Source organism: Entelurus aequoreus, linkage group LG27 (assembly GCF_033978785.1).
Source record: "Entelurus aequoreus isolate RoL-2023_Sb linkage group LG27, RoL_Eaeq_v1.1, whole genome shotgun sequence".
In the NCBI taxonomy this organism is placed as follows: domain Eukaryota; kingdom Metazoa; phylum Chordata; class Actinopteri; order Syngnathiformes; family Syngnathidae; genus Entelurus; species Entelurus aequoreus.
In genome coordinates this window covers 21,037,894-21,057,410 of record NC_084757.1, presented here as the reverse complement: position 1 = coordinate 21,057,410, position 19,517 = coordinate 21,037,894, and the positions used below count along the sequence as shown (strand labels likewise).

Sequence of the window (19,517 nt, the reverse complement as noted above, 5' to 3'; positions counted from 1 at the left end):
GTAGTGAGCATAACTCATCTTTTGTGTTAAATAAATTAAACCCAAAAGTTGGGTTGTGAATCAACCAACATTGAGTTAGCATAACTTAACTTGTGGGTTAAATAATTCGACCCAATCGTTTGGTTGGGAATAACCCAACCCAACCCAACTCAACTTTTTGGTTAAATCATTCAACACAAAAGTCGGGTTGAAAAAATTAACCCAAAATGTTGAGTTAAAATAACTCAAATAAGGGGTTTGTCCTTTTCTGAATCAGCAGTTGGGTTAAAATTGGGTTATTTTTTAACCCAACATTTTGTAGTATGTAATATTAGGTACACACTATGACAGATGACCTGGCTGGTGATACTGGGTCAACACGGTCATCAAAATCATTGTAAAGCTGGTATCTTCCAACATTAAGATATATCGTTGCTTACATATTTCAGTGCTCACTACAATATATATGCTAATGCTTATTCCCGGCGGTGATAAAAACCAGCGGCTCATCCCCGTTTGTCACAATCTCCCTTTGCAGCCCACCCCTTAACCCCCCATGTCATGCCCTGGCACTTATGTAATTGTGTGTAAAGGGCACACGGTACCACCCCCAAAGTACGGTAACGCAAAATGAATCCGCCTGATGACAGGGACGCTGCAATTTATACAGCGCTGGAGGTTGGAGTGTGATGTGGCCTTCCTTCCGTTAGCGGGATAAGCGTCACTGGTTAAAGAACGGGAGCGGCGCTCTCCAGGGTCCTGCATGGCGGGAGAAAGGACAGAAGCTGCAGGCTAATTCATCACAGTCCCACAGGAAGCAAGCAATGGTGGGGGGGGTCTTCAGGGGAAAGAAGTGTAAAAGACACAACAGTCCTTTTTGCACTATATTGTTTGGATCTGATATGGGATAAAAACGATGCCATAAAGCTTGTGAACGAAACAAAGAGTATAGTGGAACCTCCATTTACAAATTTGCTGGTTCTTGAACATGGTTAGTAAATCAAAAAGTTTGTAAATTATAGCCGAGTTCCCCATTAGAATCAATGTAAACATGAATATTTGGTTCTAGCCTCAACAAAAGTCCCCATTTAAAAAAAAAAAAAAAATGTGCACTATGAAAACACTAAAATGTTTATGTATATATGTATGTATATATGTATATACCAGGGGGTGATCAAGGGTGATGGGTCAAATGCAGAGAATGATTTCACCACACCTCGTGTGTGTGTGACAATCATTGGTACTTTAACTTTATTAACTTAATATACATGTGTGTGTGTGTGTGTATATATATATATATATATATATATATATATATATATATATATATATATATATATATATATATATATATATATATATATATATATATATATATATATATATATATATATATATATTTATTTTTTATTTTTTATTTTTTTTATTACAGCAAGGGGGTCTTGCCGCTGGCCCTTAGGCCTGTCGCACATCCAACGGTACATATACACTACCGTTGAAAAGTTTGGGGTCACCCAAACAATTTTGTGGAATAGCCTTCATTTCTAAGAACAAGAATAGACTGTCGAGTTTCAGATGAAAGTTCTCTTTTTCTGGCCATTTTGAGCGTTTAATTGATCCCACAAATGTGATGCTCCAGAAACTCAATCTGCTCAAAGGAAGGTCAGTTTTGTAGCTTCTGTAACGAGCTAAACTGTTTTCAGATGTGTGAACATGATTGCACAAGGGTTTTCTAATCATCAATTAGCCTTCTGAGCCAATGAGCAAACACATTGTACCATTAGAACACTGGAGTGATAGTTGCTGGAAATGGGCCTCTATACACCTATGTAGATATTGCACCAAAAACCAGACATTTGCAGCTAGAATAGTCATTTATCACATTAGCAATGCATAGAGTGTATTTCTTTAAAGTTAAGACTAGTTTAAAGTTATCTTCATTGAAAAGTACAGTGCTTTTCCTTCAAAAATAAGGACATTTCAATGTGACCCCAAACTTTTGAACGGTAGTGTATATATACAAAACCCAAAACCAGTGAAGTTGGCATATTGTGTAAATTTTAAATAAAAACAGAATACAATGATTTGCAAATCCTTTTCGACTTATATTCAATTGAATAGACCGCAAAGACAAGATGTTCGAACTGAGAAACTTTTTTTTTGCAAATAATCATTAACTTAGAATTCCAAAAAAAGTGGCACAGGGGCATTTTTACCACTGTGTTACACAGCCTTTCCTTTTAACAACTCTCAGTAAACGTTTGGGAACTTAAAAGACCAATTTCTGAAGCTTTTCAGGTGGAATTCTTTCCCATTTTTGCTTGATGTACAGCTTAAGTTGTTCAACAGTCCGGGGGTCTTCGTTGTGGTATTTTAGGCTTCATATTGCCCCACAAATTTTCAATGGGAGACAGGTCTGGACTACATAGCAGGCCAGTCTAGTACCCGCACTCTTTTACTACGAAGCCACGCTGTTGTAACACGTGGCTTGGCATTGTCTTGCTGAAATAAGCAGGGGCGTCCATGGTAACGTTGCTTGGATGGCAAAATACAGTATGTTTCTCCAAAACCTGTATGTACCTTTCAGCATTAATGCCGCCTTTCACAGATGTGTAGGTTACCCATGCCTTGGGCACTAATACACCCCTATACCATCACAGATGCTTGCTTTTGAAATTTGCGCATAGAACATTCCGGATGGTTATTTTCCTCTTTGTTCCGGAGGACACGACGTCTACAGTTTCCAAAAACAATTTGAAATGTGGACTCGTCAGACCACAGAACACTTTTCCACTCTGCAACAGTCCATCTTAGATGAGCTCGGACCCAGCGAAGCCGGCTGTGTTTCTGGGCGTTGTTGATAAATAGCTTTGGCTTTGCACAGTAGAGTTTTAACTTGCACTTACAGATGTAGCGACGGACTGTAGTTACTGACAGTGGTTTTCTGAAGTGTTCCTGAGCCCATGTGGTGATATCCTTTACACACTATTAACAATTTACACAACGTGCCAACTTCACCGGTTTTGTGTTTTGTATATGTATATATTGGTATATAATATAATGGCCACAATAATGTGTCTGGGAATTATTGAGGCATTGTTGAACACTCTGGGAGTTTCGGAGTAATAAACGAGCAGTGGCGTCAAATAGTCACCGCGAGCATTAGCACAAACTAGCCGTGTGAGGCGATCCTTCATCGGCTTGTGTCCCGGTAATGCCTTCTGCTTCGCTGTAATAAAGGTCCGCTGTGGCATCTTTTTCGGTCTCATCATAATTGAAGACCTGCTGTGGAACACAGCCCCCTTTGCTGATAAAACCTTCGAACTGAAGGTGCTGCAAACCATAGGCTAACTAGCTAAAATACTAAGAGTTTGGATACATTTAAAGTGTTTCTGATCACACAAAGTGATCTCTAAGACAGGCTACCACACCTCTGACAGGCACAAAGTATGACGATTGTGGACATAATCATGTCGAAGCTTTTAGAAATAGTGTGTACAGGATGTAAACAAGATGTGACGAAGGGGGGCCCGCCTCTTCAAAATGTCTGTACCCGTGTGTACAGGAAGTGATGTCATCAAAATGGCTCACGGATCGCGAAGACCTTCGCACAGCAAAGTTTAGGGCAGGCGGGCTTGATCTCTGTCAACAGAACCTGGCTGACATGACAACGGTATTTTCCCAACATCGTTTCACAAAGGAACATTAGTTACGTCACTACAATTTAATGTCATCTTTATGTTGACAGCACATTTCGGATCGGATGGTGTTAAAAGTAAAAATGTTACTTTGCTGGAGTAGTAGCCAGCTGTGCCTGACCAAAGATTGTATATTGTGAGAGGATGATCTACCGCATGGTGATGTACAAGCGCTGCACAGTACAGCACACACAATGTCCTGCACAAAGTACATTTGCAGTCAGCCATATCACCTTCTTTTTGTCACTTCAAAAAAAATACAGAGGACATGAGCTCGGTGTCCTCAATGGTAGTTAAGGCCATACGACTTTCCCGCGCCACGATGCTTAAATGCTGTGACTGTTTTGTTCGCCAACCTACGCCCGTCATCGCTGTATTTCACAGTGAAACCAAAATGCTCCCATACATGATAAATGTACTAACCCCAAAACCAGTGAAGTTGGCACGTTGTGTAAATTGTAAATAAAAACAGAATACAATGTGTTATGGTTACAGAGGGGAGATGATGGCTCAGACACCAGAGGGCGATGATGTTATATATTATATATATCGTCAATATATATGTATATATATATATATATATATATATATATATATATATATATATATATATATATATATATATATATATATATATATATATATATATATATATATATATATATATATATATATATATAATAAACAATACAAACTAACTATACTTAAACTAAGGAATGGAGTGTGTGACCAAAATACAAGTGTGTGTAATTAACTGTTGTGTGTTACCGCAATGTTGGATGAGGAAACAGACAAATCCAAAGGGGGCTAGGCGAAAGGAGTCCGTTATCCAAGTGAGGTCCGTGGGGCAGAGAGAGAGGCGACAAGGTCCTTGTCCAGGCGGAGGTCGAGGATCGAGGGAGGCAGTGGAGATCCAGGGCAACGGGAGGAAAACAGGTTCACCATCGAGAAACTAAGTTCCCGCCAGGATCCTTGGGTCCACTGGTCCTTTATTCAGCTCCCTCTCATCAGGTCCAGGTGCGCTGATTGTTGATCGCCCACAGCCTTGCCGGCATGTGGGCGTGACGCGGCCGTGGGCGCGTCCCGAGGTGCGGCAAGCAGAGCGCAAAGATGAGGGCGCATTCCAATGCGCCCTGGCCGTGACACAATGATTTGCTAATCCTTTTCAATTTAGATGCAATTGAATAGACTGCAAAGATATTTAACGTTTGAACTGGAAAACTTTTTTTTATTTTTTGCAAATATTAGCTCATTTGGAATGTGATGCCTGCAACATGTTTCAAAAAAGCTGGCACAAGTGGAAAATAAGACTGAGAAAGTTGAGGAATGCTCATCAAACACTTATTCGGAACATCCAACAGGTAAACGGGCTAATTTGGTGGGTGCCATGATTGGATATAAAAGCAGCTTCCATGAAATGCTCAGTCATTCACAAACAAGGATGGGGCGAGGGTCACCACTTTGTGAACAAATGCGTTAGCAAACTGTCGGACAATTTAAGAACAACATTTCTCAACCAGCAAGGACTTTAGGGATTTCACCATCTACGGTCCGTAATATCATCAAAAGGTTCAGAGAATCTGGAGAAATCACTGCACGTAACGTTGGATACCCGTGACCTTGGATCCCTGAGGCAGTACTGCATCAAAAACCGACATCAGTGTGTAAAGGATATCACAAAAATTAGGTTTCTCAGTTGGAACATTAAATATCTTGTCTGTGCAGTCTATTCAATTTAGAACCGGAAATGGCGAGAACGACACGAAAAGACGCTTGGGGGTCCACCCCCTTTTCTTCACGAAGATTATGAGTCATTCTTCATTTAAACGGGAATATAACAAGATCCTATCAGTCGGCATCCTAATGACAGCAGACCTTGTACAGTTACGTGAACATGCACAACTATTTTTTTTTTGTCAACCAATTCACGGACCACGTGCGAACCGAACCGTGGAGAGGCAGGCATCCGTAAAGATTACGGATCCGTTTGCACGGCTAGTTTTTTTTTTGGTTTTTTTTGCTGCCTGTGATCCTTTTGCAGTGAGACGCTTTTGTGTGAAACGTTTGGGAAAGTGACCCACTATTTGAGAATCTTAGACTTAGACTTAGACAAACTTTATTGATCCACAAGGGAAATTGTTCCACACAGTAGCTCAGTTACAAAGGATGGAAAGGGAAATGCACAAAAAGAGGGCGAAAACAAAAGGTATAAAGTAGACTAAAAATGTACCATAGTAGCAATATAAAATGTAACATACATGTAATATTTACATATTATATATAAAGTATATAATATATACTGATATATTATATTATATTATTATATAATATTGTGGAAGTTGCTTCCTAGCGGTGCCACTGACATATACTTCACAGGAGCCAGGCGTGCCAAGTTGAACAAAGTTTTAATGTACATATATTTATCAAAGTCTTTCTCCAGCAGAACGTGACTTTTCAGTCATGTTCGTATCCGCCCTCTCGTCCTGCTCCCGGCCGCTTACTGTTAAAGACAACAGATGAGTAGATTAACACGTACCACCTGTGAAATCTAATCACCTGCCAGCTGGGTCTCGCCGTCAGCACTGCCACGCCCCCGTCTGATGGTGCTCTGTCCTCAGCACCATGGACAGAGGCAGTGACCTTTGCTCCTGCAGGCAGCGCTGGCAACATCTCCCTCCACAAATATATACAATATATAACAAATCCCAATTACCAAGTACAATATTGCAGTATATGTAACAGCTGCAGCAAAAAAAAAGGGCAGCATAAAGTAAAGAGTAGATACAGAAAATATACATTATAAACAAAGAGAGGTAGCTAACATACAAACCCCGTTTCCATATGAGTTGGGAAATTGTGTTAGATGTAAATATAAACGGAATACAATGATTTGCAAATCCTTTTCAACCCATATTCAATTGAATGCACTACAAAGACAAGATATTTGATGTTCAAACTCATAAACTTTTTTTTTTTTTTTGCAAATAAAAATTAACTTAGAATTTCATGGCTGCAACACGTGCCAAAGTAATTGGGAAAGGGCATTATAACCACTGGCCTTTCCTTTTAACAACACTAAGTAAACGTTTGAGAACTGAGGAGACACATTTTTTAAGCTTCTCAGGTGGAATTCTTTCCCATCCTTGCTTGATGTACAGCTTAAGTTGTTCAACAGTCCGGGGGTCTCCGTTGTGGTATTTTAGGCTTCATAATGTGCCACACATTTTCAATGGGACACAGGTCTGGACTACAGGCAGGCCAGTCTAGTACCCGCACTCTTTTACTATGAAGCCACGTTGATGTAACAAGTGGTTTGGCATTGTCTTGCTGAAATAAGCAGGGGCGTCCATGGTAACGTTGCTTGGATGGCAACATATGTTGCTCCAAAACCTGTATGTACCTTTCAGCATTAATGGCGCCTTCACAGATGTGTAAGTTACCCATGTCTGGGGCACTAATACACCCCCATACCATCACAGATGCTGGCTTTTCAACTTTGCGCCTATAACAGTCCGGATGGTTATTTTCTTCTTTGGTCCGGAGGACACGACGTGCACAGTTTCCAAAAACAATTTGAAATGTGGACTCGTCAGACCACAGAACACTTTTCCACTTTGTATCAGTATTGTATTAGATGAGCTCAGGTCTAGCGAAGCCGACGGCGTTTCTGGGTGTTGTTGATAAACGGTTTTCACCTTGCATAGGATAGTTTTAACTTGCACTTACAGTTGTAGCGACCAACTGTAGTTACTGACAGTGGTTTTCTGAAGTGTTCCTGAGCCCATGTGGTGATATCCTTTACACACTGATGTCGCTTGTTGATGCTGTGCAGCCTGAGGGATCGAAGGTCACGGGCTTAGCTGCTTACGTGCAGTGATTTCTCCAGATTCTTTGAACCCTTTGATGATATTACGGCCCGTAGATGGTGAAATCCCTAAATTCCTTGCAATAGCTGGTTCGGAAAGGTTTTTCTTAAACTGTTCAACAATTTGCTCACGCATTTGTTGACAAAGTGGTGACCCTCGCCCCATCCTTGTTTGTGAATGACTGAGCATTTCATGGAATCTACTTTTATACCCAATCATGGCACCCACCTGTTCCCAATTTGCCTGTTCACCTGTGGGATGTTCCAAATAAGTGTTTGATGAGCATTCCTCAACTTGATCAGTATTTATTGCCACCTTTCCCAACTTCTTTGTCACGTGTTGCTGGCATCAAATTCTAAAGTTAATGATTATTTGCACAAAAAAAAAGGTTCATGAGTTTGAACATCAAATATGTTGTCTTTGTAGCATATTCAACAGAATATGGGTTGAAAATGATTTGCAAATCATTGCATTCCGTTTATATTTACATCTAACACAATTTCCCAACTCATATGGAAACAGGGTTTGTAGAAGTGGTCAGGTAATAGACAGATATCTTGTTAAAATTCAAATATTTTATCCCGGAAAAATATTTTAGACCATTCTCAAACATGATCAATATAATCAGCAATCATTGTCATTGTTTTGAATGTTATTGTAATGCTTGGATTACTGCCATTAGCTATGGATATTATTGGGCTGGTACAAAAACAACATGGTTGCACTGCCTCATAGTGAGGAATGCAGCATCAACTGTGATTCACGTTTGCAAACACCGGTCCTGAGTGTGAGTTGTTGAAAAGTGGTGTCTCGGGTTGGTCGGGAAATGTATTTCCTATGAATACTGTGTGTATCATCCCATTAGCCTAAACCTCGGTGTGGCGCGATTGTCGATGCGTCGACGTGGTCCTCCACCAGCATGCTGGGAACATGACTTGCTGTCGCGTTTCCGTGACAACCGCACAAAACTCCCCAAAGTCCCCACCCCCGCCCCCTTCCGCTGTCCAATCAGGGCGAAGGTTTCCAGATTGAGTGGTGGTCCTCAGGGGAGCTGTACTTCAGCGAGCACGGATGCTTCGCCACAGAGGGCCCCCCTTTTTTTTCCAGAGAGGCCATCACGGAGTGAGATTCAAGCTCAAAATGGGTACTTTGGCGTTCCTGGCATAATTGGAAACACTTTCCGAAGGAGGGCCCTTTAAAAAGGCATTGCATGAGAGCGGACGACGAGCAACCAATTTCCATTCCGCTCATGAAGCGTCCTGCCGCTGCCTCTCAGGCATGCAGGGAACATGTTGTGACCTGCACATTTGTGTACTGTTGTGTGTGTGTGTGTGTGTGTGTACTGTGTAACATGTTTTTGTTTTCGCAAGCTGCGTCTCCAGGCAAACGTATCTCTAAATGTTTCCATCCAGTTTTCTGTTGCTTTACACAGGTTGGCTTCCTGTTGCGCCATGACAAACAGCGCATGTTTGACAACACCCGTGTCCTTGCATTAGTCGGGAAATGCATAGCTCAACATGGTCGCCCAACCCTTTTTGCACAATGTTGACGAGTGTGTGTGTGTGTCAGCGTGTGTGTCAATATGCCCAAACTGTGTTCTACAGTAGGAAGGGTGATTCATATGGCCTCATTCGTTGCGGTTCACCTGACACATGAAACGTGACGAATTAGGGGGTTGCACTATTTACTTTAGCCGCCAGCTGGCAGTAGAGTGTTCAATATCTTAAAATGTGTTTTGTGGAAATTCCAACTTTGACCACAGCGTCAGTTGCTGTGTAGAGTGGCGCTTTCCATCATTTTTAGCAGGCCGCATTGCAAAATGTTTAACCCCCTTTCCTCTCCTAGGAATGCTGCCATATGAATCCCTTCCCGACTGTATGTGTCACCTAATCAAAGTACATTATTGTGCATTAAAAATGTCACAATTGGGAGGAACAGAAGGAGTGGATTTCCCCTTTGAGGTAGTCCCGTGACCCCGAAAGGGACAAGCGGTAGAAAATGGTTGGATGTATGGGTACAATCTGACAATAAACACAATAAAATGTGTGATCATATGGCAAATTACAGTGGAATGTCCTGTTTTGCTTTGGGGTACTGTTGAATAACTGCCAGTGTATAATACACCTGTAAAAGAATTGGAGATTGAAATGTTCAAATTTAACATGAAAAAAACCCTTGTAGAAAAATTATGAAAACTGGAGTACAACAACTTAAATTATGGCCAAAAATACAGAAAAAAGTTACTGAACGGACAACAAAGGCAACATTTGTCTCTTAAGGGGTTAAGTCACATGCTCATGCTGTTCTCAATAACTAACTAAGAAAGGATGCATCTAAAACACAAATTTGCAGTAGTATTTTCATAGAACCTCTCAGCTCCGTCATATAGTTATTCACATTTGAAAATCTAAATGGCCAACATCCTGTGCATAGGTTTGTTGATGATTTTGGACTTCTTCTTTTTTTTTTACTAAACCAGCATTAATTGGACACACGTAGGGTCAGGGTTGTATTATTATCACTTTCTCCAGGTGGAACTACTGAGCAGGTGTTGTCCTTTGTGACCTAAACATTTTTACTAGGAGGCATATGTTTGCAAATTTTTTTTAAATTAGTATGTTTAAAACCCCAAAAAGGAAATTTAGTTGTCGGACCAATAATAATAATGAGAATAATAATGATAGTAATAATAATAATAATAATGATAATAATAATAATAATAATGATAATAGTAATAATAATAAAGGGTATTTGCACCTGTATGCTCAGGACTCAAAACACAAACATGTACAACAATTACCAAAATAAAGGGCATAATATGTGTTAGTAGTCAGCAACCTGCTGACTTCTTTGCCCTATGTCGCAGAAGAAAACAACATAATATAGTGGAACCTCGATTTACGAACCTAATGTGTTCTTGAACAGCGTTCCTGAATAGAAATGTTTGTATATGGAAGCGCATTTCTCCAAAGGAAACAATGTAAAACATGAATAAATGGGTTCCAGCCTCGACAAAAGTCTCTATTTTAGTAAACGTTTGTACACTTTGAACACAACATAAAGTACTACAAAGTACTTTATGTCAAACAAACATAACAACTTTTTATTCAAAAACAACTAGGTGAAGTGTCCTCATTTTCATCCACCCTGCCAACAAGCGCACACACACTGTCACTAGCCCTGTGGTGCACTCACAATTTGAAATCACAAAACTCCTTAGCTTTAACACAAAACTCCTTAACTTTAACAACTTTTAAAAATTTTAAATAAATATTCGTACACAGAGACAAGTTTTGTTTTCCAAAGCATATCTCGGTGGTCAGTAAATCGAAAAGTTCGCAGAATGAGGGATTTTTAATTCGAGGTTTCTGTAATGCGTACAGGAGGAAGGAGACGGCACAGACAGGAGAGTCGTCGTTTAAGCTCTATATATATATATATATATATATATATATATATATATATATATATATATATATATATATATATATATATATATATATATATATATATATATATATATATATAATAAGTGAAGTGTGTGTCCAAATCCAAAATGTGTTTGTGGTGTGCGACTATGTGTGGGAATTAACTGTTGTGTGTTACCGGGAGTGTTGAGCGAGAAGCGGAAGTCCCGGACGGGCGAGGCAGGCTCGTAGGTCCGTGAGCACAGACAGGAAGTCGGGGGAAATAGCGAGGCGTCAAAAGTCTGTGTCCAGGCGGGAGGTCGAGATCCAAGATGCAGCCAGGGAACCAGAGGGAACGTTGGGAGACGAGACACACAGCTCATGACATGGGAACGAAGGCAGGCTGCAGGGAGGCGACAAGGAGGACACGAGACAAATAAACACGACGGGGGAGAAAACACAGAGAGGGAAACGAATGCATAGAGCTAGACAGGTTTGGCTTACTGTACAGGACAGGTAGCTACGTTCTGGCCCCGGATAGGTTGTGCTGGTTTAAGAAGGCAGGTCTCATCATCAGCTTCAGGTGTTTTTATTGCTGGCGATTGATTGCAGCTGCCTGCTGCAGCCGGACTGGCACGCGCAGTATAACGTGCGCCCGAGCCGTGACAGTTTCACTGCATCTGAATTTCAATGAATCGTCAGTGGTCCCCTCTTCCTCCCCTCAGGCCTCAGTTCTCCGCCAGCCAACATCACCACATCCGCCGTGCCCAGCATCGTCACACCCATTGTTAACGGATTCACCGGCATCCACCATCAGCCAAACGGACACCCCACCGTGGAGACGGTCTACACCAACGGCCTGCCGCCTTACTCCACCCAGAGCCCCACAGCCGCCGACACCCTGCAGCAAGCCTTCACCGGAGTACAGCAGTACACAGGTAAACGCCTACCGCTTTTTTGCCCACCACCTGCTTTAAATGTATTGTGATGGCGTCCTTATAAGAACACCATCAGGTCTTGTCCGATGGACCGTACGCCTTACCGTGACGCCATTGTTCTCCTAGCAATATACCCGGCCACTACACTGACTCCTATCGGCCAGACGCTGCCCCAGGCGCCGCAGGTCATCCAGCAGCAACAGCAGCAGCAGCAGAGAGAAGGTGAGGGTGAGAGAAAATTATTACTTTTGTACATTTATAACAAAGATGAGCATGAGAGGACAATATTTCTGTGGCGTTGTCATGATACAACACTGTTAATGTCACCTGTTTACACGTACACATACATGCCAACTCAGAAGTGTATTATAACCGGTGATGATTAGTTTCTCCTTTTGAATGTCACAGTTAGTGTTGTCCCGATACCAATATTTTGGTACTGGTACCAGTACCAAAATGTATTTCGCTACTTTTCGGTACTTTTCGATACTTTTCTAAATAAAGGGGACCACAAAAAATGGCATTATTGGCAATATTTTAATAAAAAATCAAAGGGTTCATTAAACATATGTTTCTTATTGCAAGTTAGTCCTTAAATAAAATAGTGAACATACAATACAACTTGTCTTTTAGTAGTAAGTAAGCAAAGAAAGGCTCCTAATTTAGCTGCTGACATATGCAGTAACATATTGTGTCATTTTCTATTCTATTATTTTGTCAAAACTATTAAGGACAAAGTGACAGAAAATGAATTATTAATCTACTTGTTCATTTACTGTTAATATCTGCTTACTTTCTCTTTTAACATGTTATATCTACACTTCTGTTAAAATGTAATAATCGCTTATTCTTCCGTTGTTTGATACTTTACATTAGTTTTGGATGATACCATGAATTTGGGTTTAAATCCGATACCAAGTAGTTACAGGACCGGTACTTTTCAGAGGCGGTATAGTACCAAATATGATTCATTAGTATCGCGGTACTATACTAATACCAGGTATACCGTACAACCCTAGTAAGAACCATGAATAAGAATCAAAAATAAAATACGAGTAATACATATTAGGGGGATAAAAAATACATATATACCGTACATTTACAATAAATAAATAGAACAAATTAAAATCTAGCATAACTAATAAGAAATAAAAAGAAAAGTACAAATGACTTTAATAAAATTAATAAATATTAATGCAGTTGAGATAGGCTCCAGCACCCCCCGCGACCCCAAAAGAGACAAGCGGTAGAAAATGGATGGATGGATGGATAGTTAAAGTCAAATAAAAAAGATAGGTCTTCAGGCTATTCTTACAAACATGAAAGTTCACTGCAGCCCTGAGTTCCTCCGGCAAGCTGTTCCATAGACAGAATAGTTTAATAGACATTGTGTCTTGACTTTTTGGAATAGTTAGGAGACAAGTGCCGGAGGGTCTCAGGGTCCGTGAGGGTTCATACGGTAAAAGCAAAAAAAAGATAAGAAGGCCCAATACTTTAAAAACATTAATAAACCATAAGAAGAACCTTAAAATTAATCCTGAAACACACAGGGAGCCAATGCAGGGATTTTAAAACTGGTGTAATGTGTTCCAGATACTTAGACAAACTTAGACTTAGACAAACGTTATTGATCCACAAGGGAAATTGTTCCATAAATACAAATATTAATACAACAAATATTTTATAAACAATAACTCTAGCTTTACAGGCATAAAACAATGAAATATTTATATATATTACAAATAAAATGGATAAATAAATAATTAACATCACTTTTATTGAAAACTCTGTTGGCTAACGAAAAGAGAAAGAAGAGGGGAGGGAAGATCCACACGGACGTCGCCTTTGTACTTTGCTACAAGTTCTTCCTTGAACTCAATAGCGATTACCCTACTTTCTTTATCAACGTGCTGGCACTCGCAATTTTCATTTGGCCCAAGGGTGGCTTATTTTGCAGCCGCACTTAATAATAAAATAAAAGGACACAGACTGAGTCTCCAGCGTGAGGAATTTTTGAATGCGGGAACTAAATTCTGCGCAAGACTAGTTTGTAATAACCGAGAAGGCATACACAGACTGAATTGTACAAAAAATGGAGCATAAAACATAGTTATTACCGTAAATGCATCACAAAATGGTCAAATTAGCAGAGAGCCACTGCCAAATGTAAATGTTAATAATCGTTTTCATAGTTAATCTATTTTTTCTTATAGGTTCTACTGATCGTGTTATTATGTTAGGTCAATAAAGGAAGTATTGGTTTTGAATGCAGTGTGAAACAAGATAATCGAGGTAGCTTAGACCAGCGTTTTTCAACCACTGTGCCGCGGGCTAAATACAGTCTGGTGTGTCGTGGGAGAATATGTAATTTCCGTTGTTGAGTGTCTGCACTGTCTAGAGCTCGGCAGAGTACCATGTAATAATCTTCCATATCAGTAGGTGGCAGCAGGTAGCTAATTACTTTGTAGATGTTTGTTGTGATCACAATATGCAGACGACAGCCGGAGGCAGCGTGCAGGTAAAAAGGTATCTAATGCTTAATCCAAAAATAAACAAAATGCAAGTGCCGCTAAGAAAAGCCATTGAAGCTTAGGGATGGCTATGCTAAACTAAACTAAAACTGAACTGGCTGCAAAGTAAACAAAAACAGAATGCTGGACGACAGCAAAGACTTACTGCGTGTGGAACAGACGGCGTCCACAAAGTACATCCGTACATGACATGACAATCAACAATGTCCCCACAAAGAAGGATAGCGTCCGCACAACTTAAATAATCTTGATTGCTAAAACAAAGCAGGTGTGGGGAATAGCGTTCAAGGAAGACATGAAACTGCTACAGGAAAATACCAAAAAAAGAGAAAAAGCCACCAAAATAGGAGCGCAAGACAAGAACTAAAACACTACACACAGGAAAACAGCAAAAAACTCCAAATAAGTCTCGGCGTGATGTGTCAGGTCGTGACAGTACACCTACTTTGAGACAAGAGCTACATTGATGCATGATTGGTTATGGTTTGAATTCATATCCAACAATTGCGACAATTACTTTTTACTGCTGCTGAGTTTCTTGTTTTAATGATTTCTGCTGGTGGTGTGCCTCCGCATTTTTTCAATGAAAAAAAGGTTGAAAAACACTTCCAAATATTGTAATTTTGAATGCACTTTCTTCTCGTTTAAGAGACGTAACACTGACCCTCATCTTAATTAAGTCCGCCTGGAAGTCTGCACTGAGAAGACAGAAAACCAAGAAAGTCAATTCCCAGCAGTCAGTCTTGTCCCTGTCTGCAGGTCCAGAGGGCTGTAACCTGTTCATCTACCACCTGCCACAGGAGTTTGGAGACAATGAACTCATGCAGATGTTTCTACCCTTCGGCACTGTCATCTCTTCCAAGGTCTTCATGGACCGGGCGACCAACCAGAGCAAGTGTTTCGGTGAGTTCTTCAGCGCCGCTCGATCACAAGACGAGACACGCTGTAAGCTTCGTGTCAGCAGGGTTTGCAAGGTTGCTGTAAGAGGGGCTTTGATTGCTTCACATCGCTAACATGGTGATGTAGCAATAACTTCATTTTGGAATATGATACTTCCAATAATGATTGTTTGCTTTTATTGCATGTCGTTATTGTCATTTATATTAACTAATTACATTGTAGATTGCAGACCAACGTGAAATTCAAACTGATTGACTCAAATTGGGAGGAAGCTGTCATGCATGTACTGCGACGTTAATGCTTCAATTAAAGGAAAACTGTACTTTTTGTGTTATTTGCCCATCATTCACAATTACAAAACCCAAAACCAGTGAAGTTGGCACGTTGTGTAAATCTTAAATAAAAACAGAATACAATGATTTGCAAATCCTTTTCAACTTATATTCAATTGAATAGACTGCAAAGACAAGATAATTAATGTTCGAACTGAGAAACTTTTTTTTTTTTTTTGCAAATAATCATTAACTTAGAATTTAATGGCAGCAACACATTGCAAAAAAGTTGGCACAGGGGCATTTTTACCACTGTGTTACATGGCCTTTCCTTTTAACAACACTCAATAATCACTTGGGAACTGAGGCGACCAATTTTGGAAGCTTTTCAGGTGGAATTCTTTCCCATTCTTGCTTGATGTACAGCTTAAGTTGTTCAACAGTCCGGGGTCTCCGTTGTAGTATTTTACGCTTCATAATGCGCCACACATTTTCAATGGGAGACAGGTCTGGACTACAGGCAGGCCAGTCTAGTACCCACACTCTTTGACTATGAAGCCAAGCTGTTGTAACACGTGGCTTGGCATTGTCTTGCTGAAATAAGCAGGGGCGTCCATGATAACGTTGCTTGGATGGCAATGTATGTTGCTCCAAAACCTGTATGTACCTTTCAGCATTATTAGTGCCTTCGCAGATGTGTAAGTTACCCATGCCTTGGGCACTAATACACCTCCATACCATCACAGATGCTGGCCTTTGAACGTTGCGCCTATAACAAACCGGATGGTTCTTTTCCTCTTTGTTCCGTAGAACACGACGTCCACAGTTTCCAAAAATAATTTGAAATGTGGACTCGTCAGATCACAGAACACTTTTCCACTCTGCATCAGTCCATCTTAGATGAGCTCGGGCCCAGCGAAGCCGGCAGCGTTTCTGGGTGTTGTTGATAAATGGCTTTCGCTTTGCATAGTAGAGTTTTAACTTGCACTTGCAGATGTAGCGGCGAATTGTAGTTATTGACAGTGGTTTTCTTAAGTGTTCCTGAGTCCAAGTGGTGATATCCTTTACATGCAGTACTCCCTGAGGGATCGAAGGGCAATAATACCATCGCTTACGTGCAGTGATTTCTTCAGATTCTCTGAACCTTTTGATGATATTTTGCACCGTAGATGGTGAAATCCCTAAATTCCTTGCAATAGCTCGTTGAGAAATGTTGTTGTTAAACTGTTGGACAATTTGCTCACGCATTTGTTCACAAAGTGGTGACCCTCGCCTCATCCTTGTTTGTGAATGACTGAGCATTTCATGGAAGCTGCTTTTATACCCAATCATGGCACCCACCTGTTCCCAATTGGCCTGTTCAGCTGTGGGATGTTCCAAATAAGTGTTTGATGAGCATTCCTTAACTTTCTCAGTCTTCTTTGCCACTTGTGCAAGCTTTTTTGAAACATGTTGCAGGCATTAAATTCCAAATGAGCTAATATTTGCAAAAAAATAACAACGTTCTTCAGTTTGAACGTTAAGTATCTTGTCTTTGCAGTGCATTAAATTGAATATAAGTTGAAAAGGATTTGCAAATCATTGTATTCTGTTTTTATTTGCGATTTACACAGCGTGCCAACTTCACTGGTATTGGGGTTTGTACTTTGTGAGACAAAAACACACATATTTCCCTTTTCTGTGTGTTCTAAAATCGTGAAAAACTGCTTGCACGAGGAGGCTAACAATGGTTATTCACTTATTTTGCCTATTAATCCCTCTAAAAAACAATAAACAATCACCATTAACTCTCCATGTATGTGCTGTGACCTGCATATTAATATTATAGCAAAACTACTAACACTGCGCCTTGCTCACAGAGACGTAAGCTAGCAACTGAGCTGCTGCTACTGCAAATAGCTTCTGAGTTGGAGAAAAGTTGTGCCAACTTATAAATCATGCGTTTTACTTGTATAGTAGAAGGTTGAGGTCCTAAGCTGAGAAGTTGGGCAACTTTGTAATTCAACTTGACACAGGCATCGCTAGGAATGCTTGTTTCGGGAGAATTGTGCTAAATGTATCATATAAACCAGGAGCCCAAGTCTGTTCTGAAAGATACAACCATCCCATCAGTCGGCATCCCAGTGAAGGGTGACATTGTGCGTGACTATTCTGTTATGTTCAAATTTTGGTTTGTATTTAATGCTAATGCTACATCACAATCGGAATCAGAATCACTTATTATTCATTTTGTTTTAAAAAAGTCGATGATATTCATAGAATTAAAGAAATAAATCATCAAAACCTCTTGGCGAAGGAATTCAAGCGTATCACTGCTAGTCTGAACCATAATGAAGCATAATGAGTGTAACGCCAGCCAAAAAAGTTGAATTAATATCTATGCAGCAGGCATTTATCCATGAAAGTATTGAAAAGCTGCTGATTGCGTTTTGGTAGAGAAGCAGCTGGAGAGAGGTACTGTAGAATTCCACTCTCCAAGTTAAATGCTGTACATTAGTATTACAATACTTCATAAAACTGCTTTTGTTGTTAGTAGTACTGTACATGCTATTGTATTATTTTCATACAATATGTATTACCTAAAAAGTTTATTTTAATTTTCAAATGACATGTTACATGTTAAAATGGCTGTGTTTTGGGGAGGCAAGCGTATCACTGCTAGTCTGAACCATAATGAAGCAGAATGAGTCTAACGCCAGCCAAAAAAGTTGAAATAGTATCTATGCAGCAAACAGTTATCTATGAAAGTATTGAAAAGCTGCTGATTATGTTTTGAAAGGAAAGCAGCTGGGGAGAGGTACTGTAGAATTCCACTCTCCAAGTTAAATGCTGTACATTATGGCATTACTATTTTTGTTGTTAGTAGTACTGTACATGCTATTGTATTATTGTCATACAATAAAATGGATGGATGGATGGATTTATTACCTAAAAAGTTTGTTTTTCTTTTTAAACGGCATGTTATATGTTGAAATGGTGGTGTTTTGGGGAGACAAGCGTATCACTGCTAGTCTGAACCATAATGAAGCAGAATGAGTCTGACGCCATCCAAAAAAGTTGAAATATTAACAATGCAGCAGACATTTATCCATGAAAGTATCGAGAAGCTGCCGATCACGTTTTGGTAGAGAAGCAGCTGGAGAGAAGTACTGTAGAATTCCACTCTCCAAGTTAAATGCTAAACATACATTGTTACATTACTTCATAAAACTACTTTTGTTGTTAGTAGTACTACACACGCTATTGTATTATTTTCATACAATATGTATCACCTAAAAAGTTTTTTGTTTTTTTTTAATGACATGTTACATGTTAAAATGGTGGTGTTTTGGGGAGACAAGCGTATCACTGCTAGTCTGAACCATAATGAAGCAGAATGAGTCTAACGCCAGCCAAAAAAAGTATCTATGCACCAGACATTTATCCATGAAAGTATTGAAAAGCTGCTGATTGAGTTTTGGTAGAGAAGCAGCTGGAGAGAGGTACTGTAGAATTCCACTCTCCAAGTTAAATGCTATACATACATTATCATTATTATTATTATTATTATTATTACATTACTTCATAAGACTACTTTTGTTAGTAGTACTGTACATGCTATTGTATTATTTTCATACAATATGGCATCCATCCATTTTCTACTGCTTATTGCCTTCGGAGTCGCGGGGGCGCTGGAGCCTATCTCAGCTACAATCGGGCGGAAGGCGGGGTACACCCTGGACAAGTCGCCACCTCATCACAGGGCCAACACAGATAGACAGACAACATTCACACTCACATTCACACACTAGGGCCAATTTAGTGTTGCCAATCAACCTATCCCCAGGTGCATGTCTTTGGAGGTGGGAGGAAGCCGGAGTACCCGGAGGGAACCCACGCAGTCACGGGGAGGACATGCAAACTCCACACAGAAAGATCCCGAGGCC

General features: G+C 40.1%; 1 protein-coding gene across 2 annotated transcripts in view; it reads left to right on the top strand.

The window, feature by feature from the left end:
- Positions 1 to 19,517, top strand: part of celf5a (cugbp, Elav-like family member 5a) — a 685,925-nt gene that overhangs the window by 651,113 nt on the left and 15,295 nt on the right. Inside the window, exons 8-10 of one of the 2 annotated variants that reach the window (XM_062038984.1) lie at positions 11,676 to 11,888; positions 12,015 to 12,110; positions 15,179 to 15,322. In XM_062038984.1, the coding sequence (XP_061894968.1) occupies positions 11,676 to 11,888; positions 12,015 to 12,110; positions 15,179 to 15,322 (453 nt within the window). Of the gene's footprint in view, positions 1 to 11,675; positions 11,889 to 12,014; positions 12,117 to 15,178; positions 15,323 to 19,517 lie in introns of both variants that reach the window. The other variant, XM_062038983.1, reaches the window with a different exon arrangement.